Source organism: Emys orbicularis, chromosome 9 (assembly GCF_028017835.1).
Source record: "Emys orbicularis isolate rEmyOrb1 chromosome 9, rEmyOrb1.hap1, whole genome shotgun sequence".
In the NCBI taxonomy this organism is placed as follows: domain Eukaryota; kingdom Metazoa; phylum Chordata; order Testudines; family Emydidae; genus Emys; species Emys orbicularis.
In genome coordinates this window covers 91,113,386-91,125,523 of record NC_088691.1, presented here as the reverse complement: position 1 = coordinate 91,125,523, position 12,138 = coordinate 91,113,386, and the positions used below count along the sequence as shown (strand labels likewise).

At 44.6% G+C, this 12,138-nt stretch overlaps 1 protein-coding gene across 1 annotated transcript in view; it reads left to right on the top strand.

The window, feature by feature from the left end:
- Nucleotides 1-4,353: 4,353 nt before the first annotated feature.
- SLC7A14 (solute carrier family 7 member 14) overlaps nt 4,354-12,138 on the top strand; it is a 51,211-nt gene continuing 43,426 nt past the window's right edge. Inside the window, exon 1 of the mRNA XM_065410832.1 lies at nt 4,354-4,654. Within this exon, the coding sequence (XP_065266904.1) occupies nt 4,354-4,654 (301 nt within the window). The remainder of the gene's footprint in view (nt 4,655-12,138) is intronic.

The following is a 12,138-nucleotide window of genomic DNA, read 5'->3' as shown; positions in this document are numbered from 1 at the left end:
GTGAGGTGCTGAGTGACCTCAACCCCTCTTGCTTCAATAGATACCAAGAGTGCTCAGCACTCTGCATGGCTGGGCCTCAAGTCAGGCAGGAGGTGGCAGCGGCTGGGTATATAAAACAAAGCCTCTATTTATACAAAAATAGCTTGATAAACAGCGACAATGGGGGAAGAGAAGTGCAGAAAAAAATACCTGATGGTATAACTGGATTTAAGATCCATCTGTGTATACATTTATAATAGCAGCACTTATCCACCATGGGGATCCCAAAGCACTTCACCAACTAGATGTCACTTCCCCCACACCATACAAGTGCAGCAATTTCTGGGGTGGCACATGGCATTTATTCTGAGCCAAGAACAGCGTTCAAATGTCTGTGGCCAGGAAAAATTACATAAACATCATAACTTAGATGTACGCAGTGTTCTTACACAAGTTACTGGGCTCAGTACAGGGGTAACTGGGTGAAATTGTATGGCCTGCATTATACAGGAAGTCAGACTAAATCAGGGTCCTCAAACTCAAATGACCACGAGGGCCACAGGAGGACTAGTACATTGGCCCGAGGGCCGCATTTACTGACACCTCCCCCCCCTGCCGCCCTCGGCCCCGCCCCCACTCCACCCCTTCCATGAGGCCCCGCCCCTGCCCCACCTCTTCCCACCCCTTCCCTGCCCCAATTCCAACCCCTTCCCCGAAATCCCCACCCCAACTCCACCCCCTCTCTGCCCCCAGGGGGAGCAGGAGGGGTGTGGTGGGGGCTCAGGGCAGGGAGTTGGGGTGTGGGGTGCAGGGTGCAGCGGGGGACTCTGGGCAGGGGGGTCGGGGTGCAGGAGGGGTGCAGGGTGCAGCAGGGGTTTCAGGGTAGGGGGTCAGGGTCCGGCAGGGGGCTCAGGGCAGGGGGTTCGGCTGCAGGAGGCGTTCAGGGGGCGGGCTCCGGCCCAACCCACACCGGGGGCAGGGCAGGCTCCCTACCTGCCTGCCCTGCCCCTGTGCCGCGCCGGGAAGCAGCCGAAACCTGGGAGGAGGGGCAGAGGAGTGTGTGTGGCTGTTTCTTCAGGAACCGCCCCCAGCAACTCCCATTGGCTGGGAGTGGGAAGGGCGGGGGGCCATGAGAAGCTCACGGGCTGCAGAAAATAACCCCGCGGGCCATGTGTTTGAGACCCCTGAACTAAATGATCTAATGGTCTCTTCTGGCCTTAAAACCAATGAGTCTATAAGCCCAAAAGAGCCCAGATGGCTCTAAAGACAGGGCTAACAGGGTGGGACATTACAGGACATTGTTCCTGAGCCTGATGGGAAAACTTGGAGGCAAAGGCCTCTATAGTGGGTCTGAGTTGCAGCATGCCTGGGCTGTGTTTGCCTATGTGCAGAAGCAACAATCACTGTGTACCAGCTTCAGCAGCAGGTCCAGCTAGCATCTCAGAGTGAAACTAGTGAGTGGAAGTGCTACGTAAGGCAGTGCAAGGACCCCTGAGCAGCCTCCATGCTCCTGAGAAACAATGACATGGTAAGGGGGCAGAGTGGAGAAGAAAGCAGAATATGGGACAAAGTGAACGGAGGGCAGCAAAAAATGGTGGGTCCATTGTTGTCTAACAAAAATGGGAAGGAGCCAGCAAAATCAGGGCATAGGGAGGCAGTGAGAGACAAAGAACCATGGGAAGAAGGAGCATGAGAAAAATTGGCTCTGGGTGGAGACGGCAGGGCTACAGGACTTGCTTCTGCAGCTTGTGCCAGGCAGACATGGTAAATCCTGGGAGAAGCACTGTACAAGCTACAGACTGTAGTTGTAATTAACAAGTCAGTGTGTTTCCTACCATGCCAGTATCCAAGATGGTGCTATATATTGCTGTACTTATAGGCTATTACTGCTGTGTCTCTGAGAAAGCTGAGTGGTGATTTTTGATAAATGATTTTTTTTACAGCAATTACTGTATTAACAGGAATAATTTCACCCATCACTGAAATGCAGGCCTGGTGAAACACAGCAACTGTTCCATGGCACACAGCAACATTTTAGTTCAAGAGCCCATTCCTGAGAGAAGACCTGAAGGTTCTCAGCAGTTTCAGGATCAAACCATGGGACAACAAGGAAAGAAGAAAACTATGCCTGAGCCTCAGCTGGTGGAATCCATCTAGCTTCAGTGAAGTCAATGGAGCTATGCTGACTTACACCAGCTGAGGATCTGTCCCGTCATTTCCAACTGAAACTGAAGGGGGAATTCAGATAGAATGTAATTACACACAGAGTAGCGGCCAACTTCTTTAATGACCAGGGCCAGAACCTCAATTTTAACTCCCATCCTAAAGACAAATTTCCTCAAGTGGGGAAGGGGTGCTTTTTAAAATATTTAGATTGTGCAGAGTTCTTTTCAGGTGTTTGCTTGGAGGGAAAATTTGAGGAAATTCTGAATTTAGATAAACCAAAAACTAAAATGAATGCTGGGTTAAGTTTATTAAATAAGCCATGTGGTGTTATTAAGTAGGCTGTCTAAAGAAAAAGTTTATTTTGGATATGTAGATGAAAACACAATTGCTTTGTCTGCCAAGCACATTTAAGGACACTATCAAATTAAAATTCATATTTATAAAAAGATTTCCTACCACACCTTAGATTACTAAACCTAGTTGCCAACACTCACAAGTTTATCATGAGCCTCAATACTTGTGTTTTTCTGAAAGTCCAAGCTTTTAGAATTAAGAGATTGCATGCGAATCTCAGCTTTCAAAAAAAATTTATACACACACACACACACACAGTCTCTCTCTCTCGCTCTCTCTTGTGGAAAAGAGCTTTAAAGTGCAACCCGAGGCTCAGAAACTAGAAGCCTGACTCATGAGTTTTGAGCACCTGGGGTTGGCAACACTGTAATTAGCTATCATTCATCATTGGTGCTCTTTGCTTACTCTCAGACTGGCCATCAGAACTAGTCTAGTTAATTTCACTTTTGTTTATACTCCATTTCATTTTCAGATTCTCATTGGCAGGATGCTACAATCTTTGTGTTGGCAAGGGAACGCTATCCCTTTTTAAAAATAAACTGTTTCTAGTAAGAGGTTTTTAAAAGACATGGAAACGAGTGACAGATTTTGTAAAAACTTGTTTTACAAAACCTAAATTTTGGGCCCAAACTGATCCAGCAGTGTCCACTTAAAATATTTTCTTCTTAGGCTCAGTAAGGATGCTGCAGCAGGCAAATCTGAGTGAAGCTGACCATACAAGCATTCTCATGCCTGGGTAGAGGTCCGACCTCTAGGAGCAGTTCCTTATTTTAAGGGAAACAAAATCATGTTCTGTCCATTTAAGGCTCAGACACATATTACTAAGCTTCAGCCAGTCTCATATCAGTATAAAATATGGCATACGTGGAGCAAAGATACCTCCTGCCCATCTCCAGTCTTACAGGGTCATGAGCACATGATATTGAATCACACCCCATGAGATGGCCAAAGACAACAGCATAATGTTCAGATTCAGCATTTATTAATCCTCTTCACCACCTGGTGAATGGTGTACCAAATCCATGGCCAGCTACACAGTCTCGGTTATCACTTTGCTCCATTCTGTGGCTGCTGGGAATTTCCACAGTGACTACACGGATGAAAACACCTGCTGCAAAAGCACAGGCCTCTACCTCGTAGCTAAAAGAGACTCTCCATTAGCTGTTAGCAGAACTGGATCTAGGAAACACAGCTGAGCCGTTCTTTTTACATCCACTGGAAGGCAGCCGTACACAAATATATTCTCAGGCACTGACTAGTGTGTATTACAGTTGCAGGTCCCAAATGAGATCATTGCCCCATTGCACTAGGTGCTTTGCAAACACACAGAAAGAGCGTACCATCTAAATAGACAGGGCAGATAAAGGGGGTAGCATTTACAATTAGGGAAACCAAGACAAAGGCATTAAGGGTGGGATTTGTAGAAATGCTCAGTGTCAGTTTAACACTGCTCCCATGAAAGTCAATTGTAAAACTCCCATTGAGTTCCATGGGGAGCACAGTTAGGCTAACACTGAGCACATCTGAAATCCCCATCTAAATGACTTTCCCCAGGTCACAGAGGAAATCTATAGCACAGCTTCCAGTTGAACCATGACTTTGAGTCCCAATCTGACTCAGAGAAGGCTGATCCTATTTTTCCTATAAGCGCCCCTAAACTTTTGTGTGAGTACATGTTTCTTCTCTTTTACAGACCCAAAAAGCGAACTAAAAGCTTTGTATGCAAGAATGTGGCTTCAAGTTGTGCTACACCTTCTCTGAAAAGGGCTGTTATTAGCCGAAGTTGATGCTGTTGAAGTTTGTTGTTAAACTCTGCTGAAGTCTCCTGTCTTGTCTCAATACCCCACCATTACAATGAGCTTCTTCTCCTATTTGGACCCCAGGAGGATCCAGTGGGGTGCCACATGGTACGCCATGCACTCCAGGATCCTACGCACCAAACCTGTGGAGTCAATGCTGGAGGGGACGGGCACCACCACCTCTCATGGGACCAAGCTAGCCCAAGTGCTCACTACGATGGACCTGGTTTCCCTTGGAGTTGGAAGCTGTGTTGGCACTGGAATGTATGTAGTGTCTGGGCTGGTTGCTAAGGAGATGGCTGGGCCTGGGGTCATTGTTTCCTTCATCATTGCAGCAGTTGCCTCCATTTTGTCAGGTGAGTCATTCAGATCAGTTGTAAGAGATAAAAATAAATGGTGGCTTCTACTTAGGACTTTATCCTGCAGCCCTTACTCTTGTGTATAGCCCCATTGAAGTCAGTCAAGGAGAGCTGAGCCCCTAATTTAATGGTGCATGTTTTGCCTTCTGCATTAAGGATGCAATTATTTTTAATAACCGAGGGTCTAAGCTTGCAAGGTGCTGAGCATAGGCAACTCTCACTGAAGCCACTGGCAAATGAGGGCATCCATCTCACCTTGTAGGATCAGGTGATCAAGAGACAAAGACCCAGATTGTCAGAATTCATACCGGGGGGGAGGGGAGACCGTTTCCATGCATTTGTCTGTGCAGTTGCTATGAGTGGGGGCCCATCTTGGCAACTGCACAAACCTATGGGTTGTTTGGGGGTGTATCTGCATGCCCATTTACCTCAGGTGTGCACGCAAATTAGGCATGCAGCTGTGAAAAATCTGACCCAAAACGTCCATTGTCTCACCATGTGTGTGACAAGAACCACATGAAAACAACAAATACTAGCCATTGTGTTTAGACTTTTTCTGTAATAAACAGACTTTTGAGCTGAAAGTATTTTAGAGTGGCAGAAGAGCTAGGGGAATTGCAAGGAGGAGATAAAGCCTCTCATCTAATCTCTAGGTTGCTGGGGTGTATCCTGAATAAGATGGTAGTGACCAAACTTAGTTTCCTTTTGATACGTGGCTGGTGGCCTGTATACGGTAGACTTGAAGTCCTCAGCCATTATATTTAAAAGACCAGCTGGAATTTTACATGTCATAATTCATAAACCAGGCACAGACTAATAACAAAGCAGCACCATAAACCTGTCACACGTCATTTAAACACTTCTAAAGAAGGCTGGATACTTTCAAGGAGGAAGAGAGATGAATTAATCCAGCCAAGTATATGGATTGATCTGTGCTTTCCACATGATCTCATTATTTTTGGCATTTGTCCTTGTCTGTTCACTACCACTGAACTGTAAAGATGTTCTAACACTAGCTGTTAAGAGAAGTCTCTGCATTATATAGCAGATTCAGATATTGATGGGTTTGTTTTTTATGGGTATTGGGTAAAAAATGGCGAGAAGTGGCAAAGGCTTATTGTATTTACAGTTACTGTCATATTAAAGTGATCTCACTCAGCTTCTAAAACTAAAGTCTTAGAAAATATAATAGTAGCTTTATTCTCTTCCATTGCAACCACACATTGAGCTAAATTTTCCTCTTCCTTATAAGACTGCAGCTCCCACTGAAGGCCACAGTTTTACACCAGTGGTGGAGAGAGAACATCACCCTATATTGTCAGGCATTCCTGGAACCATTAGAGGAATAGCCGATTTGAGTTCTGGCTTCTTAACATTATAGCCAAGTTCTGCTCTCCGTCACCCTGGTTAAAATCCACAGTAACAGAGACACTGGTGTAAATCAGCAGGATATACCTCCATGTCTATCTCTAGAAGAGAACTCACAGCTGTGAACCCTGACTAGAGATAGTCACCTCTATCGGGCCCAAATTTAGATGCTAAGTCCTTCTCAGGAGTGGGGCTTTGGCTGCAGGTCTCTCTTCAGTATTTCTTTGGGGAGCTGCCTAAGCTAACCATACTCAGCACGCTGGCTTCTGAGAGTCTCTTTGTTAGGCATACACAGCATGTGGAGAGCCTGGGTGCCTAACTTGGGGTTATGAATGCCAACAAGTGTTGGGAGCCTAAAAAGCTCGGCATTGCAACACCCAAGTCCCCTTGTAAATCTAACCCAAGCAGGCAACAATCAGGCACACTTAGCAGATGCAATTCCATCTTGCAGGGGGGAGTGGTGTGGATGCGCGTGTACACACACACACACACACCCCTAAAATAAGAACCATAAAATTGAACTCTTACCAGTCATGGAAATGTAAATGTTTTTCAGCATTAAATTGTGTGTGTGGATTTAGTGCTCGTGAAGAGTGTTGGCTTGGCAGTCCTGAACTGAAGGACAGCCACATGGGTACTTCCTGCACTATCTCCCCCATCCGTCCTAATCAGCACTACCACTGTAAGTGCCCCCTTTCTTCAGTTTTCATACTTCATCCATTTCTTGGCCTCAATACAGAGATGCTAACAAGCAGGCCCTGTAGGGAACCGATTTTCAAATGCCTTATAGCCATAGCTGAAGCTAGATTTTCAAGAGCTCAGTACCACCAAGCTGAGCTCTTTTGAAAGTCTAGCCTTAAGGCCATTTGCAGTGGAGATATTTAATGTGGGAGACTGTCGCACTAGGAACCGCACTGAAGTCAGCCATCTCATTTCACCTATAGCATCAATGCCGATTTTGTTTCTGTTGACAGACAAGGAGATGATAGAAAGTTACAAGATACTAAACGTGAATAAAAGAACTTTCCATTCAAGTGCAGTATTTTCTGGAAGTTACCATTTCCCCTTCCCTTAAAAACAGAAAGCTGGGACCAAAAAAAGAGTGGGATCCTAGAACAAATAAACTAGACATGATTAAATGCAGGCTTTTTGCTTGGAAGATCTGAATGTTTATCTGAGACCAAAAAAAGACTCAGATTCCCCCCCACCACAATGAAACAACAAGTTTAACTGCCTATTTTTCTTAGAGATAGCAGCTAGCATTTGGTATTTTTATTATTTCCTGATGTCCATATTTTCTTCTTCAGACTTTTTCAATCATGCGGCCTCAGCCACAGTAAACTTAAAAGCCTGGAGAGCTTGAAATAAGTCTGTTTGGAGAGTGAAAGCATGCTTGCTTCAAAGTGGGTTTTCTCCCCTAGGTAGAAGAGTGCTGTGTCTTGCAACTTTCTGTGGAATTATGTCTTAACCTTAATATTATTTACATGTAGTCTGACACATTTACTGTTCTTCTTGCTTTTGTAGCCCTAGGAAAACATTTTCCTAAGAATATGAATATATTTTGATAGACTCTTTAGCCATTTCCTTGTTTGATTGTTGACAGTTCTGTTATTTATAACAGCAACACAATCTTGGAAAGTCAAACTGCATCAGGGCGAAGGAGCCAGAAAGGGCTGTACATGTAGCTGGTTATCTTGGTTGAGTTTTCACTTAACATTTAGCAGTGCTCTAAACATATACGGTACTGCACTCTGACATTTGTGTTTAGTTTTCAGTTAACTATTTATATTCCTATCCTTTAATTCTTTATTAACAGAATCCCATATCAGTTTTTCCTTTATTTTATCCAGAATTGATGTCAGGTTAAATGGGCTATAGTTACCTGGGTGATCTTGCTTGCCCTTTTTGAATATTACCACTCCTCCAGTCTTCTGGAACTTTCCCAATATTCCAAGATTTATTCAAAATTATGAGTAGGTCAGAGAACTCTCTCAGCTAACTCTTTTAGGACTCTTTGGCACAAGTTATCTGGACATGTTGATTTTAAAAGGTTTAATGTAGATCCGCCTCAGTTACCAGTTGACTGGCATGCACTTCATCATAGACTATTAGGGTTGGAAGAGACCTCAGGAGGTCATCTAGTCCAATCCCCTGCTGAAAGCAGGACCAACACCAACTAAATCATCACAGCCAAGGCGGTGTCAAGCCGGGCCTTAAAAGCCTCTAAGGATGGAGATCCCACCACCTCCCTAGGTAACGCAGTCCAGTGCTTCACCACCCTCCTAGTGAAATAGCGTTTCCTCATATGATACAAATACATCCTTCCTGCTTCTTTCCAAATGCAGAACAGAAACATTAAACACTGTCTTTTCTGCATCATTAACAATTTTGTCATTTCAATCTAATAAGGCCTATACCATTGCTAGGATTTCTTTTGTTCCTAATATACTTAAGCTTTCTTCTTGTCCTTAGCCATGCTAACCATAGATTTTTTCCCCCTGATGTCTTTAGCTTCCCTTATAAGTTTCAAGTTAAGCACAGAAAGTTATCAACTGCTATCTATTTCCCCCTTTGTTATATATTATTTTTTTCTAATGCTGCCTTCACTTCTCTACTGAATCAAGATGGGCTTTAAGCCAAAGTTGTCCTTTGTGATTTTGGAATTGTGGCTTTTTGACTATCTACAACTCTTTTTAAAGAGCTGCCAATTTTTGTTCATGTTTTCAGTTGAAATTTTTCCTCTGCTTGGAGAAGTTAGCCCTTTTTGATGCACCGAATATATTACTGTTGGAACTGACCTCTTTGCCCTTATTGAATGTCAGGAGGTCATGATCACTGGTCCCTAAGCAGCCACCAACTTCCAGTCCAGTGATTAATTCATCTTTATCCATCATAAGCTCTAAAATAGCTACCTCATGTTGGATGTACAACCTTTTGTGCTAGAAAATTATCTATACTTTTTAGAAACTCGGATATTTTACTATGGGCTGCATGCGGCCTCCAGCAGAGGTCTCCTAAACAGAAGCCCCCCATAACAGTTTCTTTCCACACCTTACGGACACGTGTCTAAGTAACAATTCATCCTTGATTAGGTGATCTGTAGCAGAATGCCATCGGTACTCCTCCTGGGCTTTGTTAGTCAGTACATTGATCCATATGCATTCAAGATCCTGCACTTTTGCATTATCAGAAACACTAGAAGAGGTACTCTAATGCAGTGTCCACCCACCCACCACCCACACCCCCCCCCCCCCTCTGTATGCACTCTATCCTTCCTGGACTGGTTATAACCAGAGCTGGCTCCAGGCACCAGCGCAGGAAGCAGGTGCTTGGGGCAGCCAATACAAACCTCAGTCCCTTTCGGACCCTGCTGCTGAAGTGCTGCCAATCACGGCTTTATTTATTTTTTTCCCGCTGCTTGGGGTGGCAAAAAAGCTGGAGCCCGGCCCTGGTTATAACCAATGATTTTAACATTTCAATCATGCAAATTGTCCTACCAGGTTTCAGTAATGCCAGTCATCTCAGATTTCTTCTCATCAATGAGACCGTCCACTCTTCTTGTCTCCTAGTAGTGGTAAATAAGCAACTGAAACTTCTTTTCACACTCCGTCACATTGATTCAATTTGCCTGTAACACGCTGAGTTTGAACTGCATGCGTCTTCTTAGCACCCTCCCCTTGTATTGTTAGTTTAATACCCTTCTGTCTGACCTCTGCTATTCTCCATCTGAGAAGATTACCCAACGTCTACCTGCGAGGTGCAGGTTAAAATAAAATAAAAAGCCTTCTCTCCCATTGGAAAGGAGCCTAATGCTCCACAAAACCAAAACCTTCAGCTTTACACCAGTCATACAGCCAATGGTTCATCTCCAGTGTTTTCTGCTTTCCTCTCTCTTGCTCATGGGACTGGAAGGATCTCTGAAAATCTCTCATGGGCTCTCTTCTTCTTAAGCTCCCTTCTAAAGTCCCTGAAGTCTTCCATAATCAGTGTAGTTCCACTTGTTACAAAATCATTGGTTCAGCTTCAGAATGGGCAAATAGTACAATCTGAACTTTTCCAGAGGCTGAGGCTGGTCACCTCAGATACAAGGGATTTGGTTGAGGTCTCTCTAGATAAAGAGGGCTGATTTGGTTTTGAACCCAGTCCCATCTAGCAGAACTCCTAAAGTTCATGGGTGACAGAGAAATTACAGTAGTATTTTGCCCTTATGTAGCAGTATTATCCAGGTACCTTAAGGCACTTCACAAACATGGTGTGTGCTAGTGAAGTGGATCAGCTGGCTCAGCAAGGAACAGTACTTCATCCTCTAGTCAGCAGGCTGCTCCCTGCTGGGTTTTGAGTGTATTTGTTTCCAAGAGATGCTAAATGGCTTCCTATAACCAACAGGAACCCAAGTTATAACCCAGTCCTGTGACAACAGGTGCAGGTTCTCCCTTACTAAAATAAGTCACACCCATGCAAGGCCTATTTTTCACCAATGCAGTGCACCTACACTAGGCATCTTTATTAGTGCGGCTGCACTTGTGCAACAATCTCTAGTTTAGACTAGCCCTTAGTTTGCAAAGCCTGCTATGGCAATTGGTTCAGCCTTTTGCTTATACAAAAGAAGACCACCCCCCCCCCCCCCCCGCCACTGACTGGTAAGTACATTAGAAGTAAATGTATCAACATCACCTGTGTTACTGTGGATTTAAACCAGGGGAACAGAGCAGAATTTGGTTCTAATGATGCTAAGAAGCCAGAACCCAAGTCTGCTATTCCTCTCTGGTGGTTCTAGGAACACCTTACTATATAGGGTGAAACTTCTCTGTTCACAGGAGTTACCCCAGTGTGACTTGAGTCAAGAATATAAGGGAGAGTTGAATTTAGCTCAAAGTTCAATTGCACTTAAAAAAAAATAGCATCAATTATTCTCTTCAAGGCCTTAGTTTTTAAAAAGCTGAGTGAGATTATTTTATTGCATCTGCAGTCACTGTGTCATATTAAAGTCCTCCCCCACTATGCAGGTTCCTACCCTGTACCCCCATAAAAGCAAACCCATCATAAAGCTGCATAATGCAAAGACTTCTAACAGCCAGTGTTGCTTCAACACACAGCTGGGTACTCTGCTGTGTTCAGAAGTAAGGAAGAGTTCCATACTTCCCGAGTGCCACTTTACCTGCAGGTAAAGCATGATACAGCCTGTTAGAGCCAGTTATCCGACTGACCTGCATTGGTGTTAATATGCCTAGCAACACTTGTCCTGTCTTTGCAGGACAGAGATCTCTCTTTTCCAGGCTTGGTCCACACTAACCCCCCACTTCGGACTAAGGTACGCAAATTCAGCTACGTTAATAACGTAGCTGAATTCGAAGTACCTTAGTCCGAACTTACCGCGGGTCCAGACGCGGCAGGCAGGCTCCCCCGTCGATGCCGCGTACTCCTCTCGCCAAGCTGGAGTACCGGCGTCGACGGCGAGCACTTCCGGGATCGATCCGGGATCGATTTATCGCGTCTAGACAAGACACGATAAATCGATGCCAGAAGATCGATTGCCTGCCGCCGAACCAGGAAGTAAGTGTAGACGTACCCTTATTTATAGAGTTCCCTCTTGGGAATCCGAGTGCAGTGACCATTTGGATAGGAATAAGCTAGGAATCACTCGAGTGGATCCTTACGGCAGGAATTAAGTGTCTAGCCACCCATATGCACCAGGATTGCACTCACTTGATGAAAAGACATACCAATTACACCACAAATATTGTAGCATAAATGATTTAGTGCTTCCTCCATCACTGCTGGTAAGAAATTCATACTGAACCATGAGTGTCTGTGGCTGGTATTCCCATTTGTCAAGGTGAGTAAGGGTCAGGTGAGCAAAAGCAGAAGTTCTAAAAGCGTTCACATGCCCAACACTGTCCAAAACATTGCTTTCTTCATATCAAAGTAGTCAGCGCCCTGCCTCCGAGCTCATGCATTTGTTTGTCTTAGGTTTTCTGTACACTAGAAAAAATAGTACTCGCATCACAGCCACCATCAGCAATGGTGCAGTTACACTGACGGTAGCAACCAGATAAGTACTGGTATATACAGAGCTTAGATATTTTTGCCACGGTCTCATGGAAGCCAGGAGC